The sequence below is a fragment of the Prinia subflava genome, chromosome 9 (genome assembly GCF_021018805.1).
Source record: "Prinia subflava isolate CZ2003 ecotype Zambia chromosome 9, Cam_Psub_1.2, whole genome shotgun sequence".
In the NCBI taxonomy this organism is placed as follows: domain Eukaryota; kingdom Metazoa; phylum Chordata; class Aves; order Passeriformes; family Cisticolidae; genus Prinia; species Prinia subflava.
The window spans coordinates 4,616,658-4,636,777 of record NC_086255.1 but is presented as its reverse complement, the minus strand read 5'-3'; the positions used below and the strand labels follow the sequence as shown (position 1 = coordinate 4,636,777).

Sequence of the window (20,120 nt, the reverse complement as noted above, 5' to 3'; positions counted from 1 at the left end):
ACCTAAAGCACATGTAACACAATCTCAAAAATAATTAACTGCTCTTCCAACTCATTACAGAAGAGTCTTCTCATGTAATCTATTATACAATACAAAGGGGAAATGAATCACGTTTTGCCAGAACCTCAAATGAAAAGCTGAAAAAAAAAATTAATCTTCTCTTTCTAAAAAAACAGAATTCGAAACTAGGAACATTTTCTTATTGTTTCTTCTTTCAGCAAGAGCAGAACTTCAAATCTGCCTGAGTGAATTCTGCATGTAACCAAGTGGCAGAGCAATTAAACCAGCTCCTGTTGTTCAATCCAGCCTTAAAGTTTGCTTGGGAAAGGCTCCATAATAAGATATACAGCCTTGGGAAAGCGTACAAGCACGTATATTTGGTTGCAAAAGGTTTTTCTTGGGTTTAGAATTTTCTTCCATCTATTCCAATCTGTAGCTCTTTTTCAGGTTCTTTATTTGCATTTCAAGAGCAACATAAAACCTGCACAGAACGTATTATAGATCCAAACATAAAAACAGAACCTTTTTCTTTCAGGTTTGCCAAAGGCCATGCTCAAGACTATTACTGCTCAACGTGCAAAAGAAATAAATTACAACTGGGAGGTTAAAAATTGCACAATTCAATGTTGCAGTGTTAGTTCTGGAGGCAGAGAACATCTATTCAGATTCCCTACAAGCAAGTCAGCAGTTGTTTCTTTTGTACACGGTCCCATTTTTACTTGACTATACAAATCCTCTTAATTTTAGCAGCTCGTCTGGAAGTCTCATCTTGCCTGTTCCCCTGAAATTCATCTCCCCCCACTTCCTAAAGTGGGATTTGAAAATAGTCACTGGAAACAATATCCCCAAAACATCCTCTGAGCACTTTTGAGAGTCCCATCCACAACACACACGGATAAACCACGGGATATTCTCCAAGCACTTCAAAGCCTCAAGGCATACCAGGCTCCCTTTCAACCGAGAGCAATATTTAGGCAAGAGACATCACAGCTTGTTTAATTCCAGCTCCACACAGAGGACAGTCTCCAGTGAGGACAAAGAGCAGCACAAGCCCTGAAGTGAAAAGCCAGGCTGGCTACCTGCCCTTCCAGGTGGCACACAAGCACTCACACCACGCTTCACTTGAACCTCCAGACACCTCTGTCACCCCTGATGGTACCAGTGGCTCCTGGGCACTTTGCCATGCTAATGGAAGAGGGTTCAAATGCTTCTCAATTGCTAGAAGAGCTATTACTGAGCTGTGGTTCACTGCAGATTTATCAGAGAGTCTCCACGTTGATCCTGCACGGCTGAAATACCTGTGTACCCTGCTGAGCAAACAGTATCAGGGAAATCTGGGTACTTCAATAATGTAATATCTCAACAGCACTAATTTTCATGAACAAACACTGTTTAACAGAACCATGCTGAAGAAGTACTCAAAATTTGAACTGGGTGTTTAAAATTATTTTCAAGAACTGTCGGGTGGCATTCACAATCAGAAGTCGTATTACTTTCCTTGAAACAAATTAAATATTGCGACACTGAGACACTGAGCTTTCCAAACTTGCAAAGCCAGTCTCTCGAGAGAGAGCAGGTTCTGCTCCTGCCCAGCAGCAGGTCCTGCCAGCAGCTCACCTCTCCGCACAGCCCATCCTAAAGGAAGCGTAGCATGAACCTTACTGAGGTTTTCTACCCCGCAGCTTTTTATTACAGCTTAAAAACTAAGTTCTTGCATGATACTCTGATCAATTTCTGTCCATGCAACCACAAGTGAACCTCCTACAGCCTTGTCCTGGTGAGTGCAGCCCGCCAAGGCAACCCCAGACACAGCATCCCATTCCAAACCCCACTCAGAACCAGCCACAAGTCCCCTGAGAGAAAGCTTGAGATGTCACAAAATTCCTTTCCTTCCATGCATCAAAACTCTATTCAAAATAGAAAAGCTAAGAGAAACAAAAAACTGAAATACAACCAAACTCTGATTTTCTCATCCTCAATCAGCCTCTCATGCTCATTTTATTCCCTTCCCGTCCTTCAACACATTTCCCTTTCCAGTAAACCCTCACAAATGCAAGCCATTTCCTTGGCACAAAGGAATTTTCCCCTCTTCCCTGTTCTTGTGGCTTTGCTTGACACGGTGAATGTCCCAAACTGATGAGCCAGTTCTTTTGTGGGGAAGGAAAAGCAATAATTACACACAACCTGCAACGTGTGAGGAGGGGAATGAAAGTAGGTCAGGTCTCAACTCCTCAGCTTCACTGGGGTTCACCAAGTGCTTTCACTTACAGTCACTTTAAAAATACAATTAAAATAATAATAGCACAGCAAGTGAACAAAGCAGCACCGCAGAATTCAACATTCTGTGCTTTTCTTTGATATGGATAATGGCATTTGTGTGGTGACAAGAAGCACAAAAACCTGAAGCAGCAGAAAAAGAAGCCCACAAGACACATCCAAGCATCAGGTGCTCTGACACCCAGAAGTCAAGGAAAAACAAACCCATGAAAAAGGAGTTCTTTGGGGAAAAAAAAAAAAAAAGAAAAAAACACCAGTGATAATTAAGATATGGGAAAGGACAATCTGGAGACATACATAATTGATTGAATTAGAAGCGGGTTTTGAAAGTTAAAAAACAAAATCCACATAAAAAAAAAGCTCCACTCCTCTTACAGAATCTCTCTCTTGTTTTGCAACTGTCCTGGTTGGGAAGCACAGTCCCCAAGGAGCAAATGCCAAGGCAGTTCTGCTGACACTCCCAGCTCCGATTGAAACCCGAAGGGCCAAACTTCCAGAACAGCCCTGGCACTCCCAGCGCACGTTTCGTAATTATAACAGGAGCTGTTGGCTGCTGCACTGCTGCAAATCTGGTCCTCATTTAAGATCTGACTCTTACAAAGTCGCTCCAAAGTTGCTCAGTTGCTCCAACTTCTCTTTCAATCAGCTTAAAAGTCAGTTTAGTCCCTGGTACTGCAAGACGGCATCTGTGATTTGGGGAGCATGCTGTGCCAAATCTCCCTGAAAAAAAAACTCACTGCAACATGCTGAACCTAAACTCAAAGCTCTGAGTTCCAAATCAGCCCCCAAATTGCTCAGAGGATGATTTTGCACTGGCAGGCTCCGTGCCAAAGCAAATATTGCCCTGTTTCCCACTGCCACCACTAACACAAACCAGTGTCCTCTGCAGAAGATGCTCTCACTTGTCCAGCTGGAATTCATGGTCCCTTTTCAGCCTGACTTTTGCACTTTTTTAACTACACTGGAAAAAAAATTTCTCTTCTAGTCAAACCAGGTGTGCTATTACACACAGACAAGACATAACTTGCCGAAGTGGGTGATGGTTCTTTTAAAAACACAAGAATTCAACTGCTCAGGAGCGCTGCTTCGAAGAAAGTCTCTTTTCACTCTAAAGTCTCAAAATGTTTAACACTTAAAAATCTGACACTTCCAACAAGGATTTTTTCTCTATAAATGACAGAAAAAGACATAATTAAGTCTTTTTTTAGCATACTCATCTGATCCTAAACTAGATACTCATTTTAAGAAAGCACTAATCTCTGAATGTTTTTTGTTTAAAGCCATTTAAAGATCATTTCTAGTGGAGCTGGGAAGCTGGATATAGAAATAAGCTCATTAAGAGCCATGCTATGGGTATTATTAAAACACCACAATAGTCCATCGTGTCATGAATACACAGCCTTGCATAACTGGAGATGTCAGCATTTTCATTGTAAATTCTGCTTTCAGAGGTTTCAAACTTGCCTGTGAAAAAGTTGCTATAGCCTGAAATTTGTTGCTATTTCCCTGCCAAGGAAGAACTATTTTAACATTAGGAAACTATGCATTCATTGGAGTCAGACGCTGGTTTGGGGTTTTATCTATACAAGTGGTTTTAAAAAAAAAAAATATATATATATAAACCCTCACAATTCAGCATCTTTGAAAATCTTCTGGCTCAAAAAAAACCCCAAAAAAAACCCTCACTAAAGGAATCAAATTCCTAAAAGTTAATAAATATTATACCCTTTCAAAAAGCTTCAACTCTATGGCAGATAAGCCTAAAACATGCAATTATTTCTGCTAATTTGCAAAATAGTAGCCACACTGAGAGACTCCCAACTCCCAGTGTCTCACCAACACGGACTGTAAATAACAACCCTACCCACGTCCAATTAGTTTGAAGCTCAAGACCATGCCCCTGCTAAAGGGCTGCAGATTTTAAACACAGAAAGGACACATTTAGACTGATTTAATCTGGCTGCTTGTCCAATTCCCCAGAATCTCAGCTAGCAAATCCTGTCCTGGGCCAAACAACTTACTGAACCAGATCCCTGAAAGGGCATCCAGCCCTCACCCGAAGCTGTGGGGATGTCACATTCCTCCATAATGGGCTTTAATAATTGCCCTTCCTGGAAATAAAATTAAAAGGGAAATAAATGAAAAAGATAAAGCTGACTCTGATTGAACTAATCGGTTTTGAATTCTTCATTTAACTTGCAGAGAGCAAAGCCGCTGTTCTTGTTTAAAAAAGCCAAAACAGAACAGTCAAAAGGGAACCCTGGGTGGACAATTTGCTCTATTTTTTCCTACCAAACTAGAAGCAGCCTTCTGGTGCTTCTACACCACCTCTGTCCCAGGAAAATGATGGATGTGCAGGGTCCCCTGAGTCCTGCCACCTCTCAGCAGGGTGGCACTGGCTGGAGAGGACCCATGGGGACACCCCGGATGGAGAGTGGGACTGGGGACATCCCACCACCACAGCATCCCTCCTGCACACTGGAGCACCTCAGAAAATCCCACATCCTGAGCCAGGCAGGTCACAGTGGCTAAAGAAGGATCTCCAAGTGGACAGCGCTGACCACTGTGACCACAGGTGACATTAATCTTAAAGCATTCCCAACATTTTTACAAAAATGAAGGTACCCTCCCCATATGACTCAACACTTTTGCAGAAAGGAAGGTACTGTGCTGAACATACTTATTTTTGGATGTTGTTTAGTGTCAGCAAGTGGCTATGACTGATTAAATCCCAAAGAAAAACTCACTGATCACTTCCACACATCACCCCTTAAAAGGGGTCTCTCCCCTTCCCTGCTGCTCCTGGGAACCTCCCAAATGTAGGACCATTCTGAACTACTGTGTTTTCCACAGGACACAGAAATAGGCTGTCCCTTGTGGAAAGCTTAAATTAATCCTTTGAAATTTGACCTAAATTAAAAGAACTGAAACGCGTCGTCAGGGGCTCCGAGTGGGTGCTCCAAGGACGGTGTCAAGGCATTGCATGTGGGTAAGAGAGCAAATTAGCTGCCCAGCAGGATGATAACACACAGCCTGGGCAAGGAGAGGTCAAGGGAGAGCTCACTATTTATCAAATATATGTCCAAACTAATTATTCAGTTCACAAAGTAACCCTTCAACCCATGTGTGCGGTCAGAGCCCTTGTGAAACGCTGGCCATCATCAAAGGCCTGGGCACACACAGGCTGAGAGAATGGTGCCTTTGTACACGCTGGGGGAGGCTTATTTCTAAATATTTAAAAGCAGAAAAAGCCTTTCTGCTCACTAGGACAAAAAACACGTATGTAAACACTCGATGTAGGATACAATTTGAGAGCTGACAGTCCCCACAGAAGTCCTACAGGTCCTGGTGCTGCTCACACAGCACAACAGCCTCGGGTTTTGCCAGCGCTGCTTGGGAATAAAGCACCACAGCTGAGATCCACCACAGTGAGCTTCCACAATATCAGCACCAACATCATCACTCACACCGGATCAAGAGGCCATTGCAGTGTAAACACTTTCACATGCACCAGAGTAATGTCCAGGGGTCAGGGAGGGATATTTATTTACTCAGGATTGGCTGAGAATAGCCAAAATGCACAGCACCTTAATGCATGACATCTTGCACACATCCATGCAGCATGATCTTACCCTGTTAGATAAATACTGCTTGAACTAAAGCACACACACACTTCAGTATTTTTTATACATAGCCAGATACTCTGAAGGAAATATTGGAAATGTCCCTGAAGCTATGTATAGCTGAGAGAAGGAATTTTCCCTGTTACAACCAAAGGAACAAATCTCAATTCCTGTTGATGTTGTGTACAGCTTTTCCAATAGTCTGAGTCACTAAGACAATGAACAATGACAATCCAAGCACCTTGTATTAAAAACAAATAAATAAATACAGACAATTGAGGGCATGTCCATGAAGGAAGACTCAGGAACAGATCAGCAAGTGTCACCAAAGGTCATTGCCCTGGCGACCTTCTCAGCTGGCATGAAATGTCATAGCTCTAATGACTGCAGTCAGCAGCCCCACTGAAAATTTGCATTATTAGAGCACCTGACCCCCCCAAATTAGCTTTGTCCAAAATGTTTTGGCATTTACTAAATTAAAAAAAGAAGTCTGCTTTGTCTTTGAAGAGATCTTTTGAAGGGTTTTTTTTGGTTTGGGCTTGGAGAGCTTGTGGGTGGCAGTGATCGAACCCAGAGAAGGTGATTGTGTAAAAACTTGGGTTTGGTTTTTCTCATCAAAGGGTTTAATGAAATACATAAAGGAGGTTTTATTTCCCAAATCTCTGATATAAATCCCACACAATTCCCTGTATTCTGCAGCATAAAAGTTCTTATTATGCCATTAACTTAGAAGTGTTTTCTGATTTTTTTCTTGTTTCTGGTAATGATTTGGGTTCTCACATTAAAATTGTTTCACATCAGTAACATTCCTGCCCGGGAAAGAAGTTTGAAATCTTTTTTAACAATTTACTCTTTGATAAAACCCAGATTCCACCCCCTACATATTCAGTGTGTAAGAGACACATATTCTCAAACTGTGCTTTCCAAAATAAGAAAAGCTATTCTTTCACTGAAAAGGTGAAAAATTATCAGTCACCATTCAAAAAATATTACTCTTCTCCCCGTCAAACATTTCACCAATCTTCAATCACATTCTTTCTGACTTTACCCTAAAACTAGGGGACCTCACTACAAAGCTAGTCTGAAACCAGAATTATTCATGATTTTGTCATTCCCCTGAAAAGCCAAAAAGGCACCAGATGTTCAATTAACAAATAATACAGTAAGTGGCTAAAAGACTTGGGCTTTTTTTTTTTTTCTTAAGTCTCAGGTTACCTTCAAAAGAAAAAAAAAAACATTTTTGCTGTCAACAATCTCTCTGGCTGACAGATGACAATATTGCTATTCTTTAAGATTTCTTTTTCAGGAATGCTTGCTAGGGAAGAGGGCTCATCATCTCTAAATAGTCCATCCCCTGCCATCAATAAAAATGTACTTGGAGAGGATTCTAAAAATGCGTTAGCTGGTGACGCCTATTTTTAGAGGCAGTGGACAGAGACAAAAAAAGTTTTGCATGAAGAATTATTAAATAAAAACAAAGCTACATCCATGGACATGAGTAGTAGAACGTGTAAAGGCCAAACACTCTGCAGAAAGCTTGCCAGGTCAGAAATGCTCTGTGGACTATTAGATCAGCTTGACAGCTGAGTTATTAGAACTGTGATCACTCCTCCAAAAGACAGATACAACCTTATGAAAGAAGGCTCACTTCCTCCCCCAGATGCTTGGAGAGCAGGAATGATCCAGCACAACACAGTAAAATCATTCTTCAACACAATCAGCTCACAACAATAGAAAAGCAGCCCCTCCTGAGCTCTCCAGAGAAGAAAAGGAGAGCTTGAGGAACTGACAAACCTGGAAGAACCTACCAACAGGTGCAGGCTCAAAATAGGAGATTTTATCAAAACATCTCTTTCATTGTGAAGGTCTAGGCTGGCCTTTGCTCTCACAACAATAAACTACAGCCCTTCTATTGAGATCTCAACATTTACACCTCAGAACTTGTGATCCAGACCCTGCACCACCGACTGCGCTTAGATATTAACAGCAACAGGGAAGTTTGTCCTCAGCACAAACACCAACAAAGCTGCAACAGCGTTTTGCAGAGTGAACAAAAAACTGAAAAAACTGCCAAAACTGAACATTCACAAATAAAAACTACTGAGATTCATTTCTCTCTGGAGTCCTCAGGTTAAGACAATCCCAAAGAGCAGCAGCCACTTCACTCCTTGAGACAGCAACACAGAACAGCACCAAAGTGCCACAGACCGGTTTCCTTCAAGACACATTCCTGAAAACTTTCATCTGTACACTTTGATTATACAACGTGATGACAGTCCCAAGTGAAATCACTGACACCACTGGCTTGCACAAGAATAAACAAACGCACGCTTGTACAAACACAGCCCAGGCGAGAGCAGGGAAAGGCAGAAACCGTAACTCTCCAGGGCTGCTCTGCTGCTTGACTTAGATTTACCAGAGCACATGGAAAGATGTTGACTTCTGTTTCACATGTCCAAGCATTTAAAATTAACTTCTTTTAAGGAATTAAGTATTCTAGAGTGATTTACCTTCGGGTTCCACCGTGGTGTCTTCGACAACTAAATTAAATGAAGGTCGAGCCAGGCAAAGTCCAGCCATGGTGACCACCACCAGGCAGATAAGGCAACCCGAGTCCCAGCTGACCATCTTTTTAGAGTAAGTTCCTGGTCCATTTCCATATCTCCATGTGGACTTTAATCCCATCTGAACACCTCTAGAGAAGCATGGAGAGAAAGTCGTGCCTTCGGCCAGGGTAATGCCTCCTCCCTTGGAACGACGGCGGCTGCTGCGGGGAGAGAGATGGAACACGGTCAGCAAACATCTCCAAACAAAACTAAAAACCTTCATAAAGCTCCAACAGGGCTGAGGTGAGAGGGAGGGGAGGAGGAGGATGGGGAAAATAGTTTTCCAGCTTCAAGAATATGTGAAAAGTGAGTGACTTTTCATCTTCTGTTAGCAGTTTCCATCATCACCTGAGGCGTAACCAAGAACTCCTTGTTTTCACAAAATCACTTCTCAGCAAATATTGAGAGCTATTTTACTGACAGAAAAACATACAGGATTTCAAAAATGAGAGGCGCACACATGTGCAGGCACATAACCCGTAATGCTGCAAAATTACCACAATTATACAAATTATATTCTTGTTATTGTTTGAAGGTTTATGTAAGTTTGCCTTGTTTTTCATTCCTTCACCTAGGCAGTTCTGCAGCCAGATAAATTTGCAGGAATTCAGTAATTTTCCACAAGAAAAACAGTTGAAAAATGTATTCCTTAGACTTGGAAAGATCTGTAAACCTATTTCAACTCAGGACTTCCAGCTCCCTCATGGATGTATCTTCTTCTGACCCAGTTTAGTGTCCTTTGGAAGCCCCTGAGTCCTGGACAGGTGAAAAGCTCAAGTCTTTGCAGTGGTATTTGTTTGCTACACTGCATTACAGGAAATTAAAATCTGTATAAAATATAGACTGCAGTTTCACAGGAGACCTGCCCAGCATCACTTTCCATCCATATGTGCCAAGCCGTGTGCACAAACCTTTCTTTTCTCAGTCTCTCAATGATGATTATTGGGATATATTTTTCAGAGGTGGGAGGGGAAAAAAAGGCCTATTTTATTCACAATAAAACAAATTTAAACGGATGGAGTTAAGTGGTAATCCAGGCATGGTCTGACAGAGAAGTGGCACCTAAGGAACTGGCACTCCCTTCAGGGGACCCTGCTGCCTCCACACTGAGATGCCAGGTGAGGGTCAGAAGAGCATCCCCCTCACAGGGTGATTTAACAGCTCAAGCAGAAAATTGGACCTGATTTTCCGCTTCAGAAATAAAAGACGGTAAAACCTCAGTAAATGGATAAAACAAGTAACTGCAGCAATTGTTCTAATCTGGTCAATGATTCATCTTAGATGTGATGAAACCCAACTGAAAATTGGAGAGCACTTGTCTGGAAGAGGAAAAAATAACACAAAACCTCTTTTTCCCTCCTGCCCTCAACACTTGAAAATTAAGAAAAAAAAAAAAATAGGGGAGGAGTGTGGAGGTAAAGTCAAACTTCTCCAAACTCCTTGCCATTGGGATTTGGTGTGGCACCCCAGCACGCAGAAACAGGGACACAGATTCACCTTTTATAAAGCAAACCACTTAAAAAGTTGATTCTGATTTTCATTAGCCTTGTGCTAGCTGCTACAAAGTTCACAAATGCTGTTGAGGCATCTTTTATCTTGGGTACTACACACGGTAACTTCTGGAGTCAGTAGTAACGGGTTTTGGATGACATAAATAAGTCACTTGAGGAAAACAATTAATACATGGCATCCCAGGTGAGTCCCTGCTACTTCAGGGCAAGCTTTTCCAACTCGGTTGGTATCACCTCAAAGCCCTGTCCCTCCTGTGGAGATTTCGAGCATCCCACACCACAAGCTAGCAACTACCATTAAATTTCCAGTGAAAACACCACCAGACCACTGCACAAACATTTGCAAAGAGCTTGCCCAGCCCTTTCTAAACAAGCACAGAGCAGGTGTAGAGCTGGAGAGAGCTCAGTTTGTGTCTGGAGCAGGAGCGGAGCGAACCCCCCTGGACGCCGCCACCCATGTCCACTGCCCACCTCGCTGTCTTGGCAGCCACAGCCCTGCAGCTCAGTTTATCCAGCTGTAAAGTGGGTAGAAACCCCTAATTAACAGCCCGGGTGTAATGCTGATTTAATTTCCATAAATCATCCCGTAAACTCCGATTGAAGTCTATGTTGACAAATGCAAAATCCTATCATGGTTTTGCAGAAAGAAAACATACCAGAACATGCCAGCATGTATTTCAGACTCCAAGAGCATTAATTCCGCTGACATTCCTGCAAGTTTCAGATTTTCAGACTGCGCTGAACGCCACTGAAAGCACATTTGTGGTTCCTATCCTCATCCTAAATCCTGAATCTGATCCTGCATCTCCTCACCTGAAGATTTTTGTTGGCTCCTGCCCCTCAACATCTGCCGGCAGAAAGAAGGGATTCCTCATCCACAGGGCAGCAGCAAACTCAAAATCCTGGCTTGCCAAGGCGCAACAACGCAAAAATCAAAGCTCCGCACCTATCCATGGAGCCAAGCCAGTCTTTACCACCAGGACAGCAAACAGGCTTCAAGGATTGCCCTCTCCCAAAAGAAGCGGAGTCCAGCGAAGACGAAACGAAACCAAATTCTTTTCATAGTTTAATTGCCACAGTTGCTGGGGGACGAGGTCCCTGGAAAGACCTCCTGTGCTGGATAATTATGTACCTCTATCTCAATGTTTGGAACACAGCCCCAGCATGCTTTTTGGCCTCCACAATTCTGGCTTCCTGACTACAATACCATAATCCCTCCTGGAGTCTCAGACTCAGTGAAAGCCACACGTAGTGTTTATTTTTCCCCTTGAAAGGGAACTCTGTCTCTCTTCTCAGCCTACACTTTGGGGAGGAGTTGTCAGCCCCCAATGATTGATGGCTCTCCTTGCCACTCGCTCATCAAGTCAATTTTCACCTCGTCACATACCTGCCCAAATTTTCTTTGCCAAACTGACAAGCATGGGAAAGCAGACTGGTTTGGGAGCCCAACCAAATTCCTCCAAGCTGTACTTCAGCTTAAACACACTCGCACACACAAACAAGTAGTACTTGTTCAGCAGTGGCGTTAATTAAATTCAATGCTCAGTGTTCTTTTTAATCTACTTGCATTGTTGTTTATAAGATGTTTATCACTCCCCAGGGACAGTACGATTTGCAGAGTATGCTAACCAAATCAATACATATTGTATTGATTTGCTCACTGTATAACTTTTCAGCATCTTTCTCAATGAGGCGGGGAATAGCAAAATCTGAGTGAAATATGGATCTTCCCTCCACAAAGAAACCTCAAGCGCTCTAAAAGCCCAGTAGCTTCGTCAGAAAAATCCAGGTAAGATGAAGTTTTACAGCTAACAGCTTTATATGCACAATTCCACTGAGAGAGGAATTCCGTATGGACAGAAAATGCAGGCATATACATCCGTCTGTAAAAATATATATACACATACATATCTAAAAAGACTCTTCAGCAGAGTTCAATCTTCAAGCAAATCTGAGCATCACAGCTATTAAACATTAATTCTGGAGGACTAATGGGAACCGGCTGGCAGCTTCAGTACTTTTTCATTGTTTGAACTTCTTTCATTTGCTTTCCAGGACTATCCTGTTTTTCTCAAGTCTTTTGCCACCAAGAGATCGGGGAGGGGGGGAAAAAAAAATCTGCATTTTAATTGACATTCCAGAGAGCGGGAGAAGTCCAGAGGCTGCTGATTGCTGCTATTCAGCCCAAACAGGCTTTTCAGATGAAAATGAGAAAAGGCTAGTGGAAGATTTACAGGGATTTGGTACAAAGGAGACAATGAAGTTTTAAATGTTGATAGCGTTTCACACCAAACGCATAATGGGTCCCAGTTCGAAGGGGCCGTTTTGCATTTAAATCTATATTTCATTGAGGATTTCTCTGCCCCCTTATCTCAGACGGGGCGGTTGTGCCCCCCGGCCCCGCTCCCGCGGCACGGCGGGGCAGGACCGGGCTCCGAGCCGGGGCCGGTACCGAGCCGGGGCCGCTCCTCCGGGGCTGAGCCCCCTTCCCTTCCCTCGCCGTGCTGCCCGTCCTGCTGTCACCGCTGGGACCGTCCCCACACACACCGTGCACCCACGGGGATGCGGGCAAGGCAGCGGGACCGCGGTGCCGCTCGGGCTTCCCCCGCACCGCAGCGGCCACCGAGCGAGCACCGCCCGACCCGCAGCTCCACCGGGGAGCGGAACGGAGCCCGCACGGGCACAGCCCGCCCCGGGCACCCCCGAGCTCCGCACAGAGCGAGCCGGGACCCCCAGCCCTGCCCCGGAGCCGCCCCTTCCCCCGGCCCGCCCGCTGCCTTTACCTGCGGCGAGAGCGCCGGGCGGGCTGGGCTCGGCGGCGGCTCCCGGGCTGGGGCGCGGTGCGGAGCGGCGGCTCCCGGGACGGGGCGCAGCTCCCGGCACAGCGGCCGCGCTCACTGCGCGGGCGGCCCCGGCTGGCGAGCCCGCAGCGGCGCAGAGCCGCGCATCCCCCGCGGGACGCGCCCGGGGCAGGCAGGAGGGCGGCGAGGCGAGGCAGGAGCCGGCCCGGCGCCCCGTCCCGTGCCGTGCCCTGGCTCGGCCGCAGCGGCTACCGCCTCAGAGGGGCGAGCCCGCCGTGCCCGGCGCCAGCTGCCTCCTCCCCCGCGCGGGCATCGCCGAGCAGCGCGCCGCGGGTCCCGCTCCGCTCCATCCAGCCGCCCGCCCCGAGCCGCCGCAGCTTTGTCACGCCGACAGCCCCCTCGGGTGGGAGGTGGGTTTTCTCTCCCCGCCTTTTCCCCCTCTCGGCGCACTCCTCCGGCTCCTTCCTCCTCCCCCGGTCACTCCCCCCGCTGCAACCCGAGCCGTTTCCTGGACGGCGCTGCCGGGCTCTGCCAATCGCCGCCGAGCCCCTTCCCCCGCCCGGCCCTCGGGGTGCGGAGCCGGGAGCCCCCACCCCGGCCGGGGGTCGCGGATGTCCCCGCGGCGCGGAGCGGGCGGGAGGCAGCAGGGGAGCCCCGCTCCGGTGCTGCCTGCCCGGGGCAGCGGGACAGCTCGTCCCAGTGCCACCGCAGGCGCCGGGGCAGGAACCCCGCACAGCCGCTCCACTGAAAGTTTTCCAGCGGGTTGGAAAGGGAAGATGGGGAGCGCGGCGAGTTCCAGCGCAGTGACCGAGCCTGGGCAGCGTCTGCATCCTCACACAGAAATGGTCCCAGCTCAGCAGCGGTCGCCGAAACCTCTCCTGAAGGGTTTCTGGCTCGGAAGCCCTGGCTGGCCTGTGGCCAGTTCCATCTAGAGAGGATGGTTGGATGAGACCCGCTCCAAAAATCACCCTCAGGAGCCTCCCAGTTCAAAGCCTGATTCCAGCTGCCCCGTGAACTGGTCTGACGGTGCACTTTCAATACCTGTCTGTGTATACTTTTCCAAATGGGAAAAGTTGTCGAAAAGTTATGCAAACATCGTTTGTTTGGACACACAGATTTTAAACTGCATAATGTGGATATTCAGAATTCAATATTGCTTAGCCTGATCCTTGCTTAATGAAACATTTGCTTTGGATACCATCAACTAAAAGGTTTTGAATATGGAATCTGTGTAATGCTTGCTTGTGTAGAGTCAGCTTGACAACAAAATCAATAAGTGGTGGTTGCCTCAAATTTAATCAGTGTTGATCAATTTAATGTTACTTTATTTAAGCCCTACTGTACATTTCGTATGTTGTGTGCGGTATTGATCAAGGGGATTTTCAAGGACTGAGGCCACACATAGTGTAACTCTATTTACACACACCTAGACACCAAAACCTTGAAAAGAAGTTTTCTGGAGAATATGTACTTACCTCCCAGCATGTATTTTCCCACCACTACCGCAGTCCTTATGAGGGACGGCAGACAAATTTGTAATTGATTGGAAACACAGGTTTAGTATTTTTTTGCTGCTGTTGTTCCTAAAGCAACAGGCATCTGAATGTTCTAATTGAGAAGCTGAGATGTCACAGTCAAGATCCAATTTTCCCAGCACCGGGCATGTCCATTGCCCATTGAAAACATTGTTAACACATTCTCACATAAATTATTGTCCGGCACAGGAAGCTGCAATACCTTTCCCCATTCATCGATATCTTTGCATACTCTGAAAGAAAAGGAAGCATTCCACTAAAAATGACAAATCAGAACACCTATTTCCAAGGTCTGGAAGCACTTGTCAGAATTTATTCTTTTGGAGGATGAAAAGATAGCAGTCTATCAATAGCAGCCTTTTCTCTTAAATGAGCCACATTCTCCTAAAGTGGCCCACAACAGCCCAGCTCCTCAATCTGAGAAAAGCAGAAGCATGTTTGGAATTAAAGGGGTGGTGGGGGGAGATCAATTCTGTCATCATATTTAGGCTTCAAGAGATCTCAGTGGGCCCAGGGAGCCTTTCATAGCAGTTAGGCTGCTGAATGAGAGCATAATCTCTTTACAGTTTTTTCCTCCTCCTCTCAAAGTGGCTGGGATCTTTTCTGTGAGCCCTCCTGCACGTGAATGGTGTGGCTAATAAGCCTATTAATGAGGTTCCACAGCAGAGTGTGAATAGGTAAATAAGCCCCAATCTGTTGAGGTTCAGGAGCAAGGGCAGTAAAGCCATCATGAACTAAGGGTGACAGTTTGAACTGAAATAGGAACAACAGCTCCAGGTTTCAAGAGAAAGAATAGACAGACAAGGCACACATTCAGGCTCCTTCTACCCCCTACCGAGTCCTATTTTCTGTCCCATTCTTCCTCCTTTATAAAATGTCTTGAGTAGTCACCCATTTTTTCAAAAGCTCTTGAGACGTCCTTTTTCATCCTGGCAATGATACATCAATAGGGAGGAAGGAAAATGAGGACACCAATGCTCCTTTGCCCCGCAAGTTTCAAAAGCAGGAACAGCGCTGTGTGCCCTCGCATATGGGAGCGGGGGAGGAGAAAGAAAGTTAAATTGAATCTTTCAGCCCTGCCAGCTCTTTGTCGCTGCTGTCAGCCGGACTGCGGTCCTCCCTCTGCTCGCAGGCAGGGATGCAGTTAATGTTCAACAGGGGCAGGGTCCCAGCCCTGCTCCAGCTGCGGCGAGGGCACAGCTGGGCTCGGCCAAATCCCCATGAGGGGATGGATTAATCCCCGCCCGACATCTCTTTTACCTGGCGGGGTGAGGTGAAGGTGTGCCCGAGTTCAGGCTGCTCCTGGGCTGGGCCCAGCAGAGCCCGGCTCATCCATGAAAGCCCAGCTCGAAGGGATGAAGGTGGAAGGTTGAGCAGGTGATGAACAGCTCGAGTCTGCGGAGGGATGGGGTGAGATGGGCACCAGCGCCTCTGAGAGGAGCGGGAAAAGTCACCTCGGAAAAAAGCACAGCGCAGAGCTTCTGAGCACTCTCAGTTCCAATCCTCGCAGGCTCTCTGACATTTCTTTTAAGTGCTGCAGATAGCAGAGCAGCCGGGGCTCCTCCGTGGAATTGCAGCAGCCGCAGCCCCGGCGCGGTGCAGATGGCAGGGGGGACCCGGGGGAGCGATTCTGCAGCCCCGAGCTGCTCCCCGGGCACAGGACTTGCTAACACACCACAGTTCCATGTGAGGAATCAAATACAGGGGTTAAATCGGGGAAAAATGAAAGAAAATGAAAGCCCACACTCTAAGACATTCAAGTCTTAGAGGTCTATGGAGAGAAACCCTCCAGATCCAAATTCAACCACACATATCACCAAGGATTTTCTCCATAAAGACAACGGGAATCAACAATTCTTCCCTGTTATTCCAATTTTGCCATCCAAAAATTTCTCCTGCCCATGCTAGATAAGATTAAATGCTTGTCTAAGATTTTTTTTTAAGTTCTTCCAAAGCTAAGTGTCTAAACCCAAACTCTGGCAGCTAAAATATTTATCTGGTTTCCAAAGTGTTTACAGTTCTCTTTCTGGGCAGCTCCAAACATTTTTTTTAGGGTACCAAAGAGCAAATCATAGGAACCCACTTCTGAAAATATTTTTTTTTCAAAGACAAGCGAAGTTGCACTATAGATTTTTCAGTGTCTTAGGGAAAAGTCATTTCATACAAAAATGACCCTGCTTTAAAATAAAAGGTACTACAGAGAGGCTTTCATCACTAGTTCTCACCAGGTACTACTTCAAGATACTGCTAAACTGAAAAATTGAGATAACAGTTAATTATTTTAATGCCAATAGATCCAATAATTATCCGTGAAAATGTGAAGCAGATGGGCTACCAAGTTCTTTTGCAGCAAAATGTATATGGGAAGGGAGGGCTGCAGTTTCTGGCCCATCAAGGGCTAGTTTTACTGGGTGTTTATCAAACAAGAAAACCTCATTTTGGTTAAGCCAGAGAAGGGGCAAAATGATTGCTTTTGTCTATCAATTTTTGATCTTCCTCTGCATTGTGAACAGTTGAATATTCTAGGAAATACTTCTTCAGGCAGTGAGGCCAACTTTTTTCTCTTTTTTTTGAGAAAAAAAATCTTATTTTCACTGCTGCTGTGTCAATGTCTTGTAATGGCATTTGAGTATCAACACTCCCCTCGGATTGTTATGCCTTGTAGCCATGTAACCTTTCTGCTGCTCCTCTCATTTTGTGTGTCTTAGGGAAAATATTCCAAACAAATACTTGTTGTTTTCATGACAGTGTTGCAAGATATATTTAAACAGGAAATGTGGTGTGTTTTGAGCAGGGTATTACACTGGGATCATGGATATTCAGTGATTTCTGCCCTTTTTCATTGGCTTTCCTGGGAAAGACACTTAATTTGTCTGTGTCCAAGCTCTCCAGCTATGAAATGAGAATAATAGATGCTTCCTGTCTCCTGCCCTTTATCCAGTTCATCTATTTAGATGATAAACTCATCTCTGACCATGTTTTTATGCATGGCTTAGAACAATAGGACACTGATCTCAGCTGGAACCTCCAGGCACTTCCATAATGCAAATATTGAATACTAAATAATCAAAATAAAAGAAAATCCTTCATTTATTATGTATTCCCTCATAAAGAATTTGTCACACGCTGTCCTGGTAGAGCACCCCTGGCTCTCAGGGAAGAGTATCATTTCTAAGAGAGTGGAAAGCAGCGTCCATTGGAGAAGATCTTTCAGCAGTGAGCTCTTTAAAGCAGACTGCAGAGAAACCCTGTGAATAAACTCCTTCTGAGTGCTGAGCAGGGCACTGCAACTCAGAGCCAGACTTGTAAAAACGAGAAGACAAAGGCTGCAAAGAAAATTTCTCCTTCTGTTCCAGAACCTGGGTGTATTTTGCTTGTTGGCCCAAGCACTCCCCATTTCTGCTTGCAGCTGATCAATGCCCGCTGGTTTGTTCCACTGCAGCCCTGGTCTCACTGGAGCAGCTGGTGGCTGTGGCAGCTTCCCTGCAGTGTTACATCAGCTCAGATTCCTCTCTGGTGACACCGCAGGGTTCAGCAGAGGTGCTCCAACTTCCAGGCACAGAGCAGGAGGTGTGAAGTCAGCCTCTCACCAGGGTTCGTGTTACAGTTTAAATCCTGGAGGGAGCAGCAAGCTGGAAGGCAGGGAGTAAAGTGTGGGCACTCTGTACGTTCTGGGTCCTGTGACCCAGCTGTCCCACAGCACCAAACCCCAGCACATCCCTCCTGCTCCCCAAATCCTCTGCTGCAGTGCCAAGCTCTGCATTTCCAGCTCGCTCTCCCACAGGCCCAGGTCCAGGCACAAGCAGGCACAGTCACTGTGTAGCAGTTAAAAATATAAAATAAAAGTAATTCTTCTACTTCCCACCTTGGGTAATAAAGCATTAAATGCCTACAACTATTTCCCTGCCTCATTCTTCTTAACCCTCAAATGTCTTTCAAGTCAGCATTCTCCAGGCAGTTAATGTTCTTTCTCCTCTCCCCATCCTTTGCACATAATTTCCCTTCCCTATCTCCTACCATAGTTTTCACAAGAATTTGCTTCTTCCTTTATGTGTCTCTCTCAGTGAAAGCCATGCCTTTTATCAGCTCCAGTCCTCACTGTAAGATGACCTCCTCCTCCACTTTGCCAGGTGATTGTGGTACCCACAATTTCACTTGAGACACTGGATTGCCTTGGAGAGCAGCCAGTGATCTGCCCGAGAGAGTCTCCGCACAAACAGAGATGCTTCGAGGTTTAACAGCCCTCGTTTGTTAACTCTGTAACCTCGTTCACAAGCTGCAGTCCCCAAAAATGGGAGGGAAATGTAATGGCCAGGCAGATAAAGTCTGAAGACAATTTGATACAGGCATGGAGAGTTCCTTAAACTGAAGTCACAGAAAGCTTTCCCACACACAGACCCAAACTGTCCTTTTTCCCTTTTCTCCTCCATCCTTTTCTATTTTAAATAAAGGGTTGCAGGGAATCTTGCTTTGCATGAAATCCAGACTTGCATTACTGAATATTCATATGCATATGAATGAATATTCATATATGTATAAAAACACAGCCATATTTCAGGGCTTGAAGAGAAGGCCTGCTTTTGATTTAGATAGCCAAGTTGAGGTCAGATTCCATTCCTTAAAGGATGGCAAAGGTTGTATTGGTGATTGCTGGATGAGAAAAACCCAACAACCCTCATGCTGCTTTCCTGATGCCAATTGAGCAGAGATCCTGCTGGAGACTCCCAGGGCTGCTCAACTCAAGGGGTCAGGAAATGTTTTGCACTGTGGGTACAAGTAAAGAGGCCAGAAACTTGATTACAGGGGAGACTTAGTTAAATATTCACTGGGATTCATTATGTGAAAACCACTAGAAAGGAACAAGTTTCTACAGGAAGGGTAGGGCTGTTTTATTCTTGCTTCTGCTGTGAAATGCTCCTGGTGGCTGCATAACCCAGCTGCTGTCCTCTAGTGGGAGGAATACAGCAGGTCCGTGAGGATGTGCAGCAATGGCTTTGCTGGTTTTCAGTCCTGGTGCTCCTTGAATTTGCCAAAGAGAGCCTTGCTAGACCCAGCCCTGTGTCCCCCACGGGGGTTTCATGACAAATTGCCTCTCCCTACCTTCCCGAGCTGGATGGGTCCCAAAATTTTGCCAGTCCTTTGAAAAGGTCCATAATGTTGATTGGTGACAAATGACCAATCTCAAAAAATCTCTTTAAAACAGGACATTTTAAACGGGATTCCAAATTTTTTACTGGGATATTCAGCCTCGTTACACGCAAATAAGAACAGTTCAGCAACGCATCTGAAAACAACAAATTCAGTTTTGGCCACAGAGGACAAGAAAAGAGTAGTAAGGAGGGAGAACCTGGAGAAACACCGATCCCTGATTTACAGAAAGCATTAGCTCTGAAAAGAGTTTTTCATGGCATGCAAAGAGTGAAATCCTGTGTTGGCCAGCGAGGTAGCTCTGCCTTAAAAACATACAAGGCAATTTCTCTCCTGTAAATTTTATTCCCTGAAGCCTTACATTCAGCAATACCCTACTTTTTGAGGGGAAAAAAAAAAGAAAAAAAAAGAAAAAAAAGAAAAAAAAAAAAGAAAAAAAGGCATCAGCAGTCCCGCCCTGCTCCACATGTAGCAACAAGCTCCTGATTAATTCTAGAAAACAGAGAAACTGAAACATTTTAAACAGAAACTGCTGTGATCGCCAGAGTACAACCAAGGGTGAGGGGGGGTGGGGGGGAAGGAGGAACAAGTGGTGAAAAATTGAGCTAAAAGCAAAGGA

The 20,120-nt window shown here is 45.4% G+C and overlaps 2 protein-coding genes across 11 annotated transcripts in view; one reads left to right on the top strand and one right to left on the bottom strand.

Moving 5' to 3' along the window:
- FGFR2 (fibroblast growth factor receptor 2) overlaps window positions 1–12,935 on the bottom strand; it is an 80,323-nt gene extending 67,388 nt beyond the window's left edge. Inside the window, exons 1-2 of one of the 10 annotated variants that reach the window (XM_063405172.1) lie at window positions 12,801–12,935; window positions 8,411–8,667 (exon numbers count right to left, since the gene is read on the bottom strand). In XM_063405172.1, the coding sequence (XP_063261242.1) occupies window positions 8,411–8,585 (175 nt within the window). In that variant the 5' untranslated portion in view covers window positions 8,586–8,667; window positions 12,801–12,935. Of the gene's footprint in view, window positions 1–8,410; window positions 8,668–10,830; window positions 11,157–12,800 lie in introns of those variants that run through there. The other 9 variants (XM_063405171.1, XM_063405169.1, XM_063405178.1 and 6 more) reach the window with 9 other exon arrangements.
- Window positions 12,317–18,080, top strand: LOC134555072 (uncharacterized protein DKFZp434B061-like). The gene is made up of 3 exons (XM_063406426.1): window positions 12,317–12,326; window positions 12,634–13,228; window positions 17,710–18,080. Exons 1-3 carry the CDS (start codon window positions 12,317–12,319, stop codon window positions 17,927–17,929), a joined length of 825 nt encoding a protein of 274 aa, XP_063262496.1. The 3' UTR covers window positions 17,930–18,080.
- The last annotated feature ends 2,040 nt before the right edge of the window (window positions 18,081–20,120 follow it).